The 19,849-nt window shown below is 44.4% G+C and overlaps 1 protein-coding gene across 1 annotated transcript in view; it reads left to right on the top strand.

Annotated features, from left to right (window-relative positions):
• Positions 1 to 19,849, top strand: part of SMG8 (SMG8 nonsense mediated mRNA decay factor) — an 80,973-nt gene that overhangs the window by 9,839 nt on the left and 51,285 nt on the right. Inside the window, exons 2-3 of the mRNA XM_078679845.1 lie at positions 10,456 to 10,601; positions 13,350 to 14,225. Coding sequence (XP_078535971.1) covers positions 10,456 to 10,601; positions 13,350 to 14,225 — 1,022 coding nt within the window. The remainder of the gene's footprint in view (positions 1 to 10,455; positions 10,602 to 13,349; positions 14,226 to 19,849) is intronic.

Below are 19,849 nucleotides of genomic sequence, written 5' to 3'. Positions count from 1 at the left end.
GCTTTATTTAAAGGCAATCACAGACATGGTGGTCTGCAGACTGCAGCAGTCCCCCATCCCTTTGATTTTTGCGATTCCCAATTAGCCGCAAACCGAGACCTAACTCTGAATATTAATGAGGTAGGTCTATTTGCGACCCACTGGGAATTGCAAACTGTGTTAGCACACAGTTCAGTTCAAAAGTCTTTATTCGGTTTGAGACAAACCATAAAAGCATATATATATATATATATATATATATATATATATATATATATAATACAAGGAATTTAAAAATGCAATAATTTTCATAAGATAAAAATAACAGCCAGCATACTATATATCCAGAAGACTTTCATACAATAAAAGGTAAAAACGTCTTTGTGCATTAAAAACAATCCGTAAAATAGCTTTTCCTCTCATTTTGGTTAAATACAAAACACGTATGCTACAATACCATATAAGTACTAGCAAATAAATGGAACCAGACAATTTTTAGTAAAAAGAATGCTCAAAAGATGCAATCATTATTTCCCAACAATTCTCCTGCAGTACAGAGATCATGATGAAATTATAAATGCTTTGACACACCTGCCAGTCTAAAGTAGCTGCAAATACTCCTGTGCCTCTTTACATTTCCGAAACATTACATTTCTCAACAGTGGTCTTAATATCGTTTTATGCTGTTCTGTATACGGCTCACAAAAGAATAACAGATGGAGGGAGATGTGATTGGGACACTGAGTTGCACGGACACAGAGACAGTTTTTTGTTGGTATACACATTTGAAGGATTGCAAAATTGTAATTGCATTTATAAGCACTTACTACCACTGACGAGGCGTCGGAGTGCTTTTTTGGCGAGTAGCACGCTACTCCAGAACCCATAAAGGATTAGTGGTGAATTAGTATAGTGAAAATATGAAAGTAATTTGAGTGGTGTATATGTTAGTCAGTTATTTGGATTGAGAAGGATAGTAGAGGGATAGAAGAGGGGAAAAGGTTTGCCTTTATATAGCACTTGCTACCCTTGATGTGGTGTTGAATCACTTTTTTTGGCAAGTTACACGCTACTTAGAACCCAGAAAGGATTAGTGGTGAATTAGTATAGTGAAAATAGGAAAGTAATTTGAGTAAAATATTTGTACGTGGGTGTTTGTAATTACCAAATAGCTATTTGCAGAAAGTTTCTATTTAGTAATCGCAAACTGGCCCATAGTACTTTGAAATACAGAAGTCATGGAAGCTAACCCAAAAAGCATCCTCTTATACTGGTTCAGTCCCTGTGATGTGAGGAATGCTCTAGGATTGAGAGGTTTGCGAACCAACACTACGTGATGGTAGGCAGAATGAAGATCCATGATGGAATACAATTTTGCACTGTCCAGAGTTACAACTAATTTGTTAATGTTAGCTAAAGGATGACAGTTGATTTAAAATGTTCATATGTAACGCTCTAATCTACACTAGCCTCAATATGTGATATGATTTGCTGGCCAAAACTAAGGGAGGCAATGTATCCAGGACCTCACTAATTTTCATCTTCAGCTGCCCTCAGTTTCTGTCTCTCATCGGTCAAGGACCATCTTTCAGTGCTATTGTGTGTGTACCCCTTCAACTCTCCCAAGTTTTTGTAAAAAACTGACCATTGCCCACATTTCAGTTTTTTACCACTAACACCTGTCCTTTACTTCAGGGATTCAACACTCTGCCTAGCTATCCCTGGTCTTTCTACTGCAACACATTTACTCATTTGAGTGCTTCATAAAGATGAAGGTCTAAATTACAGCTCTTTAAATACCAAGTTGATTGTGTAAAACTTAATCGGATCAGTAGTGCACCCATTAAAAGCTAATGTAGATCATTTTGAAGGCTCTAACTCTTTAAGTTTATTAACCTTCCAAATTGTTTTAAGAATAACTGCTTTGTAATTAGAGTTCGAGGAGAACAGGATTTTCCATATACACAAATATCTTGCCTAAAGCAGTTACTATGCATGCCGATTGTCCAGCGGGTTGTTTTTTATTATCACATTTGGCAGAACTCTTTCCTTCTTTTAAAAACAATTAGGAGCCAGCATCACCCCAAAGCATTAGAAATTCAGCTGGTCTCTTCCTTCACTCATTGTAAAAAGACATTGCACTCATACTGCCCACTTTTGCTTTGAAATTTGTATTATTCTATTTACCTTCTTCAAACACTCTAGCAAAATGTCCCACCTTTCCACAATTCTTAGTCTTTCCCCACCGCAGCACAAAATTTGAACGAAGACACGCGGCTACCACTACCTCACCAATAACACTTTTCTTCACCTTAAAAAGGTTTTCATTGCTATTATTAGTATAGGTCATAAATCGCCCAACACCCACAGTTTCTCTTTTTTTATTTCTCACATTAGCAATACTTTGGTATCCGATTATCTTTCATGGCTCCAAAGTTACGAGACATAGAAAGAGCTGTGAGCGAAGTCAGGAATTCATCAAACATTTGTTCTTCCATTTGGTCCCTGTATAAAACTTATACCTGGAATAGGACTATAACCTTCCTTCAGTTCTTAATAAAGCATCATCATACTCATTGATATCTCTTTGTCCTTCTTTGAGAATATCTAGGTTAGAGTTCTGTAAAGTGGTTTAAAGTTTTGTAAACTGTTCTCTTGGTCTTCAATACTTCTTTAACTTCCGCTTTAACTGCTTGTTGCAGTTCCTGATAGACAATCTTTGGATTAAATCCTCCTCGACATTGTGGCTTTGTCTTCACTTTATCCCTCTATCACAGTATAAATTGTTAAAATATATATTTTCTCTCCCTTTTAATTTCATTTGAATAATCTCCCACTGTCACCATACTCCTATATTACACTTGCTTCAGAAATCAACTGCTGACACTGCGTGTTGCCCAGTAACCGAACACCTGATTTCAACCCTGCTCAAATGCTTTCGTGCATTTCTCCAAAATAAGCTGCAATTCCTACAGAAACCACCGTGCTTCATCTACATTCCTCCCAATGGAGTGAAGCCAAACCACTCCTGGTGCTGATGGCCACACTTAATATAGCAGCGTACCATGCTAGAGAGTTCTAGTATTTTTTTGCACTGCTCGGCTGAGACGGAGCTGAAATGCCTTCACAAGCACAGCACACAAATCGCCAAGTAAGGCCTTTTTAAATATATATATGTTCGAGGCATGTGGGCTGCTGAATTCATATCTATTGCATTAGATCGCCGCCTAGTGTTGGATCCGGATGATTGCACATTGTTGTCCTGGAGAAGTCTTCGAAGTATCACGGGATAGGTGGCTCCTCCCCTGGACTACAGTGCGCATGGGCATCCTCTCCATCCTCAGATTGTTTTTTTCCGCCATTGGGTTCGGATGTTCAAATCTTAGCTCAAGTTAGGAAACCTTTTCTCAAAGCCAAAAGGCTTTCGCGAGCGTCGGTATCGTTTCGATCGGTATCGATAACATTTATCTACAGGACATCGACTATCGGACGGCTTCATTCACCTCTCACATCGAGTTTAATCGATGATGGAGAGTCGAGGCCTTTTCAAAAGGTGTCCGCTTTGTAACTCAAAATATGCACACGACGACGTCCACCCTGTGTGCAACAAATGCTTGTCACCGGACCACAATGAAGACCAATGTATGGCCTGTGCCCGGTTCAGATCAAAGAAGACTCTTCGGACCCGACGCGCGGCTCGATTGCAATCGAATAGGCCTGCGCCGGAACCAGATAATCTCTTCGGGACTGGAGACGAAGAAGTCGTCGAGATACCGGACCGAGATGAATCATCGGAACAGGGATCCGTGCATGGATCCGGCTATGAGGCCGATGGAGAGGAGTATCTGGAAGACGAGGAGAATTATGAAGTCGTCGACGAGGTAGGAGACGTCGACGTTCAGGCCTTTGGGGCCGAGGAAGATTGCTCAGAGGAGCTAGGCCCAACCGTCGATACGGGGGCCGATGGACATAATATCAATACGGCTCAGGTCGAGGGATCGCCACAAGGCCTTACCCAAGATCTACCTTTGAGTTCAACAGCCCCGCAAAAAGGCCCGGCTTCAAACATTATCATGAGCCATCGGTTTCGAAACCAACTTTGGTTGATCTCAGCAAAACGAAACCGAAGCCAGCACAGTCGAAACCGAAAGTGCAACTGGCTCTAGTCGGCGCCAAGACCTCAAAACCCTCAGGGCCGACGAAACAAATGAGGGACTTCGATGCGGGGAGCTTCCAGAAGGCCCTCGACTCGAGTAGCGGGGCGCCAAAGGCCACGGTGAAGATCTTCGAGTCGAAGACGTCGGTGCCGAAGGGAGCCGCTACGCAGCTCGAATCGAGACAGAGCTCCAATCCTCGATCAATGACGGGACCGGGGACGAACGTCGGTTCAAAGTCAGATGCAGACGCGGCGCATGCGGAGCATAAGGCCCAAGACATGGCCCTACACGTCGGGGAGTCGATTCAAAGAATCAGAGACAAGGCTTTGTCGGCGGGACCGAAGAAAGTCACAACTACCAAGCTGGTCACCGCGCCCGCTTCGTCGACGCCAATAAAATACGGTTTACCACCGCCAGTGAGGCCGAAAATGTTCGAGCCAAAAGAGAGCATTGACCCCATAAACAGACCTGCATTGACCCACAGGCCTGCAAACGAGACAGAGGAACAAGAACCGAGGAAGTTCATCGACTCGGAAACGGGGAGACTGACTATCTACAAAAGGAAAATAGTCCCAGAAAAACCCATGGAGTCTTTCAGGATTCCTCTTAAGAAAAAGAGGGGATCACCTGCGTCACCAGTGATGGTCGAACACTTGCAAACATATGAGCAGGAGCCTCAATCCTTTTCCCCTACATACTTGGATGCAGGGGCATGTGACGATAATAATGATGCTGATGACGATGTGATGGACACTGGTCGTGATGATCAGAACCACCCATGGGCAGACCCTGCTGACCCAAGCAACCCGCAACATGACCCTGATACTACTGTCTACAATGTCAAAACATCACCAACTGAAGACACTACAGCTTTCAACGCTCTGATTGAAAGAGCTACGTTAAATCATGACGTTGATCTTCATAGTGATACTGTGGAAGTGGACTTCCTTGTGGACACGTTCTCAACTTCCAAAAGAAGTGTAAAGACACTACCAATGCTCATGGGCGTTCTTAAACACGCCAAGGACATTTTCAAAGAAAATACTAGAGCAAGGGTAGTTAACCCGAGAATAGAAAAGAAGCATAGGCTGGCGCCCGTGGATCCTACCTATATTAAAGGTCAATTGCCTTTGGACTCTATGGTGGTTGCAAATGCAAGAAAGAGGGCAAACTCGCAGACAACGGGAGATGCGCCTCCGCCTGATAAAGAGTCAAAGATACTGGAAACATCTGGCAAAAGAGTGGCAGCACAGGCTGCAAACATCTGGCATATTGCTAATACTCAGGCGCTTCTGGCCAGATATGATAGGTCACACTACGATACTCTGGAGACATTATTAGAGCACCTCCCAGAACAATTCAAGGAAGGAGCAGAGCTGTTGGTTCAGGAGGGGAAGCTGATCTCCAACGCTTCTATCAAGTGTGCACTAGACCGAGCTGACACTGCAGCTAGGGCTGTAAACACTAGCGTCATGCTAAGGCAACATGCTTCGTTGAGGATATCTGGTTTCAAACCAGAAATACAGACCACCATTCTTAATCAGCCAGTTAACACTGACTTCTTGTTTGGCCCTGAAGTTGATGCCATCCTAGAAAAAATCAAAAAGGACACGGAAACTGCTAAATCCATGGGAGCTCTGCAGTCGCAGCAGTTTCGGGGTGGTTCCTTTCGTCGCTCCAATAACAGAGGACCCTCAAGGGGCCAAAACACCCAACAAACGCAGTATAACAAGGGAGGTACACAATCCACCTTCAATAAAAATCCCAGGGGTGGATATAGAGGAAATAACATCAAGGGCAGAGGAAGAGGAAACAACAACTCCAGATCCTTTCCAATACCAAACAGTGACGCCTTGTCACTGCCCCCCGACCATCTAACACCTGTCGGGGGAGACTACTACAGTTCCTGTCTGTATGGAAATCCATCACCACAGACAGGTGGGTACGAGATATTGTACAGTACGGGTATTGTCTAGAGCTTACAGCCACTCCACCCAACATTCCACCAAGACACCGTCCTATGTCCGCAGAGCACTTACACTTATTGCAGCAAGAGGTCGTCAGTATGCTGCAAAAAGGAGCCATAGAGCACGTGCCTCTAGCGGAGCAAGGATCATGGGTGTACTCTCTGTACTTCTTGATTCCAAAAAAGGACGGGTCTCTCAGGCCCATACTCGACCTATGGCCTCTGAACCATTACATTCTGTCAGAGCACTTTCATATGCTCACCTTACAGCAAGTTCTACCGCTTTTAAGTCGGGGAGATTTCCTCGCAACACTGGATCTCAAAGATGCGTACTTCCACATTCCCATGCACCCTTCCCACAGAAAGTATCTCAGGTTCACCATTCAGGATCAACACTACCAGTTCAAAGTCCTCCCCTTCGGAGTGACGACGGCACCCAGAGTATTCACCAAGTGTCTGGGGACAGTGGCGGCACTCCTAAGGAGACAGCACATACATGTCTACCCTTATCTGGACGACTGGCTTATTCAAGCAAAGTCAGCCCAGCTGTGTGCCAGCCACGTGTCCCACACCATTCACCTCCTTCACGATCTGGGATTCTCACTGAATTACCCCAAGTCACATCTTCAACCCGCCCGCGTACGGCAGTACCTGGGCGCAACCATAGACACTCTGGCAGCCAAAGCTCAGCCAAATTCAGTGCGGATACACAGCATGCAATTGCTGATACAAAAATTCAGACCTCAACACTCGCTTCAGGCAAAAGTGTTCATGCAGTTGATAGGCATGATGGCCTCCTACATCTTCATAGTCCCGCACGCAAGACTACACATGCGTTCGCTTCAGGAGTGCTTGGCACGTCAGTTGAACCAGGCTCAAGGGCAGTTAAAAGACCTAATGTTGGTGAGCGGTCGGGCATACAACTCTCTGCATTGGTGGAATCCACAAAACCTTTGCAAGGGCCGACCGTTCCAAGAGCCTGTACCACAGGTAATACTGACAACGGACGCATCTCTCCAGGGATGGGGAGCTCATGTACTCCATTACACAGTGCAGGGACTATGGACGTCGCAGCAGAAGAAGATGCACATCAACCTTCTAGAGCTGATGGCAATCTTCATGGCACTGAAAGCCTTCAAAGTACATCTGTGCAACAAAGTCGTGTTGATCCGGACGGACAACATGACTGCCATGTACTACATACAGAAGCAGGGAGGAACACACTCTCCACAGTTGTCTCACCTGGCTCACAGCATGTGGAAGTGGGCCATTCAGAGGAACATGTTCCTCATGGCAGAACACCTCCCAGGCAAGGACAACCAAATGGCGGACCTGCTCAGCAGGGACAGCCACCAAATGCACGAGTGGGAGATACATCCATCAGTACTCCAGCCGTACTTCCATCCGTGGGGTCATCCAGAGATAGACCTATTCGCCACAAGGGAAAACGCAAAATGCCGAAGCTTCGCCGCCAGGTTCCCACATCCGCAGTCGCAGGGCAATGCGATATGGATGAACTGGTCAGGCAAGTTTGCGTACGCTTTTCCCCCAGCGCCATTGATTCCGCTAGTGGCACGCAAACTGAGGCAACACTCAATGATACTCATCCTGGTTGCTCCAACGTGGGCACGCCAACCATGGTACACCACGCTCGTGGAACTTTCCGTGGTGCCTCATCAAAGGCTGCAACTAACACCCAGACTTAAGACGCAGAACCATGGCGAAATTCAGCACCCAGATCCGCAACAGCTCAACCTGGCGATCTGGCTCCTGAGGTCCTAGAATTTGGATACCTCAACTTGCCTCCAGACTGCATGAATATCACAAAGGAGGCAAGAAGACCCACGACTAAAGCATGTTATGCGGCGAAATGGAAAAGGTTTGTCATATACTGCAACAATAATGACATTAACCCACTAGATGTATCTATTCAGAACATTATTTGTTATCTGTTGCATTTATACAGATGTAATATGGCTTACAGTTCCATCCGCATACATCTATCTGCAGTAGCGGCCTACCTGCAAAACAGGCAGCACCTATCCCTATTCAGAGTACTTGCAATTAAAGCCTTTCTTGAGGGACTCAAGAGAGTAATCCCTCCAAGACTTCCACCTTCACCAGTCTGGAACCTCAACCTGGTTCTCACAAGACTCATGGGGCCACCCTTTGAACCTCTGCAATCATGTGAGATTAAATTTTTAACCTGGAAAGTGGCTTTCCTAGTAGCCATTACCTCACTCAGAAGAGTTGGTGAACTCCAGGCGCTAACCATTCAAGAGCCATTCATACAGGTTCACCCAAACAGTTGTTTTACGTACAAACCCCACTTTTATGCCTAAGGTGATTTCGCAGTTCCACATGAACCAAACCATAGAACTGCCGGTTTTCTACCCAAATCCAGAAAATGTTGCAGAGAGATGCCTACACACATTAGATGTGAAAAGGGCCCTCATGTATTATATAGACAGAACTAAAGATTTCAGAAAAACGAAACAACTGTTCGTCGCCTTCGCTCCACAGCATAAAGGCAATCCCATTTCAAAATCAGGAATAGCCAGATGGATCATTAAGTGTATACAAATTTGCTATGAAAAAGCTAAAAACGCACTTTAACGATTCCTCCACGTGCACACTCCACACGCAAGTTAGGAGCATCCATGGCTTTCCTACGGAACATTCCACTAGAGGAGATATGTAGAGCAGCCACATGGTCCACTATTCATACATTTACGAAACACTACTGCGTAGATGTACACTCTAGACAGCAGGCAGCTGTAGGACAGGCTGTTCTCGAAACCCTTTTTCAGACTGCTGCAGCTGGCACAGGCGGCCGCCGCTAATGGAGGGACTGCTATGTATTCTATGAAATGGATATGAATTCAGCAGCCCACATGCCTCGAACCGAATATGCTACTTACCAGTATGCATCTGTTCTTGGCATGTAGGGCTGCTGACATTCATATCGCCCACCCTCCTCCCCGGCGCCTGTAGCAGCTGTAGCATTCAAAATTTCTATTTAGCATGGATATCACTCACTGTATTACACTCCATCTCTGCCACAATGGCGAAAAACAATCTGAGGATGGAGAGGATGCCCATGCGCACTGTAGTCCAGGGGAGGAGCCACCTATCCCGTGATACTTCGAAGACTTCTCCAGGACAACAATGTGCAATCATCCGGACCCAACACTAGGCGACGATCTAATGCAATAGATATGAATGTCAGCAGCCCTACATCCCAAGAACAGATGCATACTGGTAAGTAGCATATTCGATATTTTTTAAGCGGTTTACACAATCTGCTTTAACAATGCGGAAAATTGAAATAAAACGTAAACTAAACAGTTTAACCCCGTAACACAAACCTCATGAAGTATAGTCGCTGGTCATGAGGACCAACATGGTACATTAATATTTCATAACCAATGAACCCTCAAACACATACATTGGGTTTATAAACTGTTAAAATATATATAAACAATACAATCCTAGATAAAAATTATCACTATAAAAAAAAGTCAACAATATCATAGAGCTCTGAGTAATACTTATCTGGTCAGAAGCAGCAAACAAGAGGAAGAACATGAAATTCAGGGAGATTTATATGGACTTGAGAGTAATGTTTTCATTGTGATGTAGTTTGTGTTCGGTAGATGGAACTTTTAGTGGTTGCTGCTCAGAAGGAAGTAAATGAAAGTTTATGCATAATGCTAGCCTCCTTTAATACAATTTTGTTCTACTATCAGGTTTGGAATAAACCTCAAAGAACATTCCATAAAAGATTGTGAAGTATTGCATGCATGAATTCTTTATTCTACAGTTATATGTTACACCACATCAATTTAATCGCTCACAACAGCCTGTTTCAGTGGCAAAAATAGTTCCATCCTTAGGTTTCATCTTCACCTCTGGTACCTCCCAAGCATGAAATGGAGAAAGTGCAAAAACCTGCTTCAACTATATGATTAAGTTGCAGATGATGGTTTGAATCTGCAGCACAACTGAACGGACTCGGAGATTGGATGTCCCACTGTTGAGCATCCTACTGCATCAGAGGTTCTGATGTTGACCTGTTCGTGGGAGCCAGACATTTGTTGCCCTCTAACCCCAACTTCCTTTTTCATGTTGATGTTGTATATCACCTGACCCACTATATAGTATTTTTCCTTTTCTTTTTCTCTCTCCACTCTGTCTTTGTGTCTCTGCCTTCAGTGTATTATTGCCTCTTCTGACTGAGAAAATGGCTGCTTTTTGATCACCATTCTTTATTGAGTTCTGCATTTTTTTCAACAGAGTAGCCTAAAAAGGCTGAAAATCCCTAATCTTGTCAAAAATGTGTCTTGTTTCTAGGGGAGAAAACGGAACCCGAAAGAAACCCCCCAATACTTTATCACAACAGTCGAGCACGATCAACAGGCAGCTGCAATTGTGGACGGAAGCAGGCTCCTCGTGACGACCCCTTTGATATCCGAGCAGCCAATTATGAATTCTACCAGGTATGACGGTGGTTATTTTCAAATGAAGTGAAGGTTTTTATTAAAACTGGTCAGCCTTTGAGTTTAATGCCTTGCCAAGGAAGGGATAACCTAAATCACATAACACAAATCTTAAAAATAATATCCGCACTTGAAATGGAAATGTACTCTGACTGGACAATTTAAGATTGTACAAGCACATTGACTTCAAATGTTTGGGAACACAGTCTCTGCAAAGGGAGGAGCTAGTGGGGACTGCAAATCCAATCCTAGTTCTCAGCTCCTTGCTATTTTGGGAGTACTCCAGTCTGTTTAGATAGAAACCTTGTTGTTCAGTCCCTTATTGAGCCCGAGTCTCTGTGTGAGTTTTTCCTTTCCAGGATTTACTATAACACTATCACCTAGTGGGGGCCATTTCATTGTATGTTCTTACTACGAATTTTAGAACTTGCATTCATATTTCATACTTCTACTTTCTCTTTCTCCTAGTATCCCGATGTTTTCCAATTGTGTATTTATTTGTTTATTATTATTCTCTAGAATTTTGCTGTTGATATTCTCTTTAGTTTCATATCCTGTATCATTGACAGACTTTTTTGTTTTCAACATGTATCTATTGCTTTTTCTGTTAGTATTCTTGATTCTGATGTAATATGAAGAGGTTTCTGCATCTTTGTACTCTCGCCAGTACCGAATCAGTCTGTACAGATGTGTTACAGGTCTCTTTACCTTGCTTCTAGTGTGTTTGTTGGGGTCAGTTTGTGTCAGAATGTTAGTCTGTTACATTAGTTTAAAGGTTTCCAATATTTGCTGGGGTCTGGTATGAACTGTAATTGAATTAGTTATGGAAGAAACAAGGAAAAGATTGTCCAGCTGCTGTCATCCCCTATGCTTACACTCTTATTTGACTGCCTTGTGTGACATGCAACCCCGCACCATGGCCCAGATACATTTTCTATGCAAATAATATGTTGTGAATAATTTGAATGATTACATTCTAATATTCTAGAATGAAATGATGAAATTCTAATCCTTTTATCACTATGGAAAGAGACACCAGTGAATGGTTGAAGTATGTTCTAGTCTTCATTTACGTTGATGTTGTAAGGGTTGTTACTTATCGGTATAAATTATTTAAGTTCCTAAGCATTGCATTTGGTGTACGAGTTGTGATTTGAATAGCTTTTCTGTAAGTTATGGATTGCAGATTTAACCCTCCTGCCTTCCTTGATCGATCTAGCAGTGGTGAGGCTGGGCCCAAATCGGAATAACTTTTGTTAGGAAAGTTTTGTGCAGGTTCATCAGCTGAGCAGCAAGAGACCAGCCTCTCCCGGTCCTACCAGCGGGAGGGGTGCTTTCTGAGTCACATTGTCGCCCACCGTCCGGATTGACCAGGTGGCCTGACTAAGTTAGTGCTCACTGACCTCGTCTGCCATCTGACCTTGGGTCCGCCCAGCTTCTTTTCTCACCTGAGGAGAACAGAGTTACATTTTCGCCCTCCTCCACTCCTAACTAGCCAACCGCCATGCGTTTTGACCAGGATATGGTGCTCTCCTGGCAGGAATAATGATTTATTATTTTAAATGAATAATTTTAGTATGGATACTGCTTACAGCTCACTTTGAATTGAGTGAGTCCACTTTGTGTGTTCAATTAAATAATGCTCTAGCGCAGGTAACATTTAGAAGATTTTTCGAGGCCCGAAATAAAAGCCACTATGTTGGGAAAATTCCATTAGATTGTACGGTGCTTTGTAAAGAACGAGAAAAATATATTCAGCTCATCAGTCAAAGCTCTTAGCAAATAGCATAAGAGTGTGAATTTCAAATGTCGAGTGCATTCATACAGCTCAGCTAATGTGTTATACTGTGCATATAACAAGAGGAAATATCAAAAATAAAACCCAGTTTGATTCTGTAAAATTAAACTCCCAGAAAAAAATAAGATTGTGCCTATTTCAGTCTCGCCAAAAATGATGATCTCAAATACCCAAGGAGGAAAAAATCGACTATAACATATACCTCCATGCAAGCGTGCATTCCTAATTAAACTTACATTCTTTACAATACATCTGGATTTCAACCGTGTAGTCAGTCTTGCAACCACTTTTGAAATGTGTTTGCCTATGACTTATATTGTGGCTCCCAACCCAAAGACCAGAAACTAAAAGTATTTTCATTTTCGTGCACATGCTGCCCTAAATGGTGTAATTCACCACTCTAAAAGGATAACGCACATCCATGAACACGCGTGCCTCTACAACCTAACTACCCATCATGTGCAACCTTCCACCAGCTACTCATGTCGATAGTAAGTAAAAATGTGACGTCATTTAGGGCGGCTGCTATTATCACAGTCCTGGTCTTTTTCTTCTCTTCACTCCTGCACAAGACCCTACTGAGATTTTAATTTACCTCTACAGCATACTCATCCTAGGCTTCAAGCTACCTTTGTATTCCCTTGCACAGTAGTGTATCTGTTGACTGTGTTGAAATACATGAATACCCGAATTTAGAGGGTAGAAATATAAACTAAGTTTCTTTATCACCCTTTAATAAGGAATTGTGAAAAACAACCCGACTGTAGAAAACAAAAGGTATTTTAGAATGCCAAATTTGTATTTTTATAGTTTATTAATTTATTAGACACGTTTTAGTTGCCAGTTATTAACTATAGCTTGTCATTTTCTTGCTGCCTTCATGTCTCAACTTTGTCAATTCTCTTAGAGATTACAAATATTGGTTTTGATGAAAGTTTTTTTTTTTACAGCTGCTAGAGGAAAAATGTTGCGGGAAACTGGACCACATCAATTTCCCAATATTCCAGCCCAGCACGCCGGATCCAGCACCGGCCAAAGACGAGGAGCCAGAGTCCATCCAAGAAGTAGAGCTTGAGAAAATGAAAGAAAAGGAGCCTCAGACTCAGGGGGAGAGCACCAGCTTGAGCCTTGCTCTCAGCTTAGGGCAGTCAATGGAAAGTTTGGGCACTTACCCAGCAGATCCGCAAGCTGGTGGTGATAACGCAGAAGCCCATGGGCAGGGGGTGGAAGCCAAAAGCGAGAAAAGACCAAGTTTAATAGATCGACAGGTGTCTACCATAGAGTATCTGCCTGGAATGCTGCATTCTAATTGCCCCAAAGGTCTGCTGCCCAAATTCTCCAGCTGGTCCCTGCTGAAACTTGGCTCTGCCAAGTCATACAATTTTCATACAGGACTGGATCAGCAGGGATTCATTCCAGGGACTAACTACCTGATGCCATGGGACATTGTCATCAGGACACGGGCTGAAGAAGAGGGAGATTTAGACACAAATTCTTGGCCGGCTCCAAACAAGGCTGTACCAGGGAAGCGAAATGCTGTAGTCATGGGCAGAGGAAGGAGGAGGGACGATATTGCCCGGGCCTTTGTAGGCTTCGAGTATGAAGACTCTCGTGGCAGAAGAGTCATGTCTTCTGGACCTGACAAAATAATGAAAGTCATGGGAAGCGGGCCAAAGGAATCTGCCATTAAAGCGCTTAATACGGACATGCCGCTTTATATTCTGTCGCCATCCCAGGGTCGAGGCCTCAAACCACACTATGCTCAGCTCATGAGGATTTTCGTTGTGGTGCCTGATGCTCCATTACAAATCGTACTTGCACCTCAGGTAAGATATCTTGTACTATACAGATCTGCCTGTAAGTATCTTTTGGTCACACAATATTGTGAAAATGTTATTATTCAAATGTGTTCCCAAATCGTGGATGGAATGTTGTGCATTACTGTCTACAATGCTTAAACTATTAGGTACCTGTAGGTCATATTTTCAGTTGACAACGCTGCGTTCTGGAAGTTGAAGTCTTGGTTCACAATTGACCCAGTTAGTCTACAGGTACTAGAATAAGCACAAGACCAGAAGCTTGGTGTAGCAACAAAAAGCTTTAAACTCACCATCCTTCTGTGAGTCACTAGGAGTAGATGATGATAAGAATAAAAGTGTTTGGAGGTGGCACTTCTAATAATGTGAGTAATGATTAATTGGTGTTTATCCGCATTAGATGATGATTGGAAATGTGGTGCTCTTGAAAAGGCTGTATCAATTTTACTTGCAGAAAAGACAAAAAGCTGAATACTGAGTATATGCTTGGGCAGAAACTAAGTGTATTAGTGAACTGCACTGCAGTGTAATTGTGCGCACCTGTAACGGAACTTAAGACAATAAGCTTGCAGTTAGGCGACTCCACATATTCAAATCACAGTAGGACAGTATCCATCTTAGGCAGAGAAAATGAATATTTTTAAAACCGAAGTTTGTAGTATCTAGTTTGCAGCATATGGTGTTATAGATCATTTGCTGTGCACTGCCCTGATGGTTATGGTTGTTTTCAGAATGATGCAGGTTGTTTTTTAGGAGGAGCCTAGCGCAGCGCACATGCGCTGTTTTGCAAGGCTTCGTGTAGCTACTCTGTGTGGGTCTGACTCCTGCCACGCATTCGATTGGCTTTTGTGTGTGTCTTTTTAGATTAAAATCCTGTAAATGGCTAAAGGTGGGTGCTTGTCCCACCTCTTCTGAAAGGTTTACTCCCATGGCGTTTTGCCACGGGAGCGAGCAACGACAAGCAGGGTGGCAGCTGCCTTGCCTCCTTGTCTCCGTGTGCCCGCCCCCACCACTCCTCTTTGTGTACCTGTGTCATTTTTGCCCCCCTGCATGCACGGTTGACTTGCTTGGAATTGAGATTACACTGTCCAAAGCTGACTTCATTGCATTCTCCCGTATAAAAAGCTATTGGGTTCTCAGAATTATTACTTCAGTAAATGCCCTCAAAATATGCGCCACCTAGAGTGTCAAATTGGCCAAAATAGCACTTTCTCCTTTAATGACAGACCTTGCAGAGATTGTCAGCCCTGCAGCCTCCTCAGACGTCTGCCTAACGATGTTCCCACTTCCGCTCATCGCCCTGCTCTGACATCAGAGGTGAACGAGCATCTAATTATGCCTGTCTCGTGGCAGTGCCCGATTGCACCACCTTACTTGAACATAGAACCTATCACCCTTGCGTCGTGGAAAGTTCTAAAGGGCCATTAAAAAGGGGCACTTTCTCATATTTATAGATTCTACACACTCAGAGAATTTTTGGGGAATTTATTTTCGGTGTGTTTGTATTCATTTGAGTGCCCAGGAGAGGTGCGGACGAGAAGATTAAATTCATTGACCTCCCCTACACCCTTCTCTCATCCAAGCCCCCTCGCCTCTTTGTCCTGCATTTCCTTCTTGGCCCTTGGCCTGACGGCAGTGCAAGTGCTGTATTAATAACGAACATGCCATGACCTGCTTTCTGTGTCTAACTTGAATCTGTTCTAATAGGAAAAAAACATGGAAGGACTTTTCGGAAATGCGAATGTAATGGAGGGTTTGTATTGACAATGGCTTTCTGTTTGCGGATTGGGTGTGGGATCATTTGTGCATCCACCTCAGAGATGTACTCCATGCCCTCTGCCCCGTAGGTTTAAACAGCAAACGATTGCACCTGAGGAGCTGACTTGAAACTACTTAACCACTTCCGCGCTCATGACGAGCTCAGCTCGTCATGAGTTACACCGCTCGCACGCTGATGACGAGCTGAGCTCGTCATGTAACGCGGCTTTTTAAAAAACGCAGCGGGAAAACCGCTAGCGCGCATGCGGTTAAAGGAAATAGATGTCTAGTGCTACTAAAAACAATAGTACTTATTTTACCAACTTTTGAAGGATGAAGGGCTGAGTGGGCACACTGGAATTTCAACCTATAAACATTGGTTCAAGCACAGATTTTTAGCCAAATGAGCCTTTTTGGTGATTGTTAGACCTGTCTGCCCCTGTGAGTTCCCTCACAATTATTATTTATTTTGTCCCCTTTGGCATTCCAGTGAATCCAGTTATGTATTTTCTCTTTTTTAATGTCCACCAGAATTTTTCCAGTGTTCTCGTGGGGGCTAGGTGTTTCTTGGGCCTATTGTTTTACCAAGGCCTAGTTTTCCTCACAGAAAGCAACTGTTAGAACATGATTCCTAAAATGGTGGCTACTAACTGCCATAACGGTCATCTAAGGGTGGCAGACCCATAGGCTAGCATGAGGAAGGTTCCAGAACCAACTAGTAGCTTCCAGGGGTCTGAGGCCAGCCTATAAAAGGCCAGTGACCAGGGAGCCATTTTGGGACAATATTGGAATTGACCAGTGCGGAGAGAGGCGACTTGAGGAGGAGGATATCACACTAGTAGTGACAAGATCGACCTTTGGGGCCGGCTGTTGCTCTACTGGGAAGTGACCCCTCATAGGCTGACCAAACCCCACTGCCACAGCAACCATATTAAGAAACAGAAGACTCCGTGGCAAGTTTTATAACCATCAGTGACTCTCGCAGCGTGGCTCTCAAGTGACCTGTGAAGTCCTGCCCTGAAGGCACGTGTGCAGTGGAAGCGAACCTGGACACAGTGACACTCTGAATGGTAAAGGAATCCGGGGTCAAGGAGTGAAAACTGCCGCGACTGCAGCACATGAGCCCGGAGTCCACATTGTGAAGAGAAGCGGCGGAACCGGCTGTTGACCTTACCCGAAGGAAGCGCCACTGCCGTGTGGGATCCCTGTCGTGGGATCGGAAGAGGAGGAAGAGCCCAGCTGAACCGTGTTGCCATCTGGAGGAACCTGAGGTAGCGTCGGAAGAGGCGGGGAGACTGCAGGAGGAGGCCGGACGGGGCGGAGCCTTCGTGCCTGAGGAGAGCGTCTGCGAGGATCACAAAGCGGCTCGAAGCGGCGGACTGAGGCAGCGGTAACGGAGCAGCGGTTCAAGGGAGAGACAGTGGCCGCCGACACTCGTATAACGCAGCACAAGTGGGCAGAGAAGCCAAGACACCACAAGTAAGCGTGGGAGAGTGGTCGGGCGGGGAGGAGCAAACGAGTCTCTGCCGGAACTTACCCCAAGTAGCTGAACAACCGGGGACACGTAAGGAGACCGCAAATTACCTGTGTGACACTCATTTAGGAGATATAGCAAACCCGAGACAATCCTCTCAGTGAGGGGGTGATCCATGTGAGAAACTACCTGCCCATAACGGAACTTGTGAGGGAGAGTAAGCTGGAAGCCGAGGGGCTTCAGGGAAACGGGATGTAGCGAACCAAGTGGGGATCACCAGAGTTCTGGGGGAACAAAAGGTGATTGGTGGTGAACATCCTGGAGGGTGGAGGACACGATATCCGAAAGGCTGGCAGCACCTGTGTTTACTCTGATGGGCTCAGTGGTTTAATAAGTTCGTAGGGTGTTGAGAGCTGTTCTTCAGGGATGTAATATCTTGCTTGTCTTCTCCAGTAATTCAATTACTCGCACCAGAGCCTAATCGTGATTGTATGAAGCTGTGCGGGGGAGCTGCACCTGGCGAAATGTAATGTACCAGATATGATTTATTGTAAAGAAGCCTGTTTAATTATCAACCCGAATAGATGGGGAATGTAAGAGATTGCAATTCTAAGTTGTAGGGATTTCTCAACGTGACCTTCATACTTGGGGGTAGAGAAATACTGAAATTGCCAAATGAATTTTGCGATGAACCAATAATTGAATGTGATAAGGTTAAATGATCTGAAACTGAAACCCGGCTCTAAAGAAAAGAAAGATACATCAAAGAATTTTATAAAAGGAACCAGTATTTTTCTAAACTGGTGTGGTGTCATTATTTTGGTTGGTCATTCACTGGGTTACTGTGGGTGAGATTGTAAGCACTACACAAAGCCTCGAGGGGGTTTAGCTGATGCTGCTCTGTGCCAGGCTACCCTATGTAGTCTACAAAAACCTAGGTCTAACATAATTGGCGCTTCAGCGGTGGGATAACGGGTTTGTGCTTACAACCACTTATTAGTAACACAGTGCTTACCACAGGCCTACACCTGGAGTTTTCTCCTGGCGGACTTCCTAATTACTACTTTTGTTTTTTCCAAATTTACTCCTGGTGGTGGGTGGAGGTGACCCTCAGAGTTTCCTATCCTTGTAACTTACTCTGGGGTGGTTGTCCACACTTTTCACTGACTAGATGGAATTCGAAATGTCAGAGCTGGAGACCTATACTGTGGCACAGCTCAAGGATTTCTGTCAGGAGACGGCAGTGTTTGTCAGGCGAGGGGCCAAAAGAGAGGAGCTCCGTACTAGTCTGCGAGCATGGGTGGAAGCACACACGGAGGGAACGGTGGAGGAGGAGGAATCGGACAGAGGTACTGTCATTGATAGGACTGCGGAATGTCCCCCGGGGGTGGGTGAGATGTCAATCAGCCCCAAGGCAACCTCAAGGGAGGGCAGCAGTGTGTCATCGAGAGGGTTAACAAAAAGGGATGCTGGGTTGTTCCTTAGGAAAGGAAGGAGTGCATGTGGCTGGCGTGACGGTGGTTGTAGAAATCGCACCTAGGGGCATCCATTATGTTGGACATATTTGCCTCACACACCCTTGCAGGTGTCATGCTTCATCATCGGCGTTGCTCCTCGTCGGGGAGGCGGTGCAATCCCCGACGGGCTCACCTCTGTGAGGGGCTCTTTCACGGAGATCTTTTTGTCCAACTGCCTTATGGTGAAGTGAGGGTATGTGGGTCATGTGATGTGTAGCCTGGGTGGTGATTAAAATGTAGTGGAGGGTACCGAAAAACACTTTATTCTGGTGGTCCCCCACTGCAATTAAAAACGTGAATCTAATCTTGGTGCCAAAAAGTTAGGTATAATGGCCCCAGATTAGATTAGTTTGGTTGACATGTTTCTCGTCTGGGTGGAGTACCCGCGATTCTTCAGGACCTACATATGATAAAAAATAAGGTCTACAAATAATCAAGCAAGCATGCTAGTGTCATGTGCCTAATCCCAAATAGTGGATATTATTACCTCTGTGGCTATATCCAATGCCTAAATTGGGAGGTAAGAACACAGGGTTAAATAACATATTGTAAGCGCCAGATTAACTCCATATTCCAATTTCTAATATACACAAAGTGTCATGCTCAGGAAAGTGACTTATTCAGCTCCAAATTACCGTGAGCCTATGTGTAGCAAAGTGGAAAATTCAATCACACCAATATTATAGTGAGTTGCAGAGCAGTTAGATTAATTTAAACAAAAGAATTAATAAAGCAGTAAAAGCATCAGCAGTCATCATTATGATCACTTCTCTTCTCCTAAGCAATAGGGGTTTAATTACTGGAAACAGGACTAGATTCATAGAAATCTAGGTAAATAGAAAAAGCAATTACACCCATCAGCGTACGGGGGGCCAGTGTGGAAG

Source organism: Lissotriton helveticus, chromosome 3_1 (assembly GCF_964261635.1).
Source record: "Lissotriton helveticus chromosome 3_1, aLisHel1.1, whole genome shotgun sequence".
Classification (NCBI taxonomy): Eukaryota; Metazoa; Chordata; class Amphibia; order Caudata; family Salamandridae; genus Lissotriton; species Lissotriton helveticus.
This window is presented reverse-complemented; position numbering and strand designations above follow the sequence as displayed.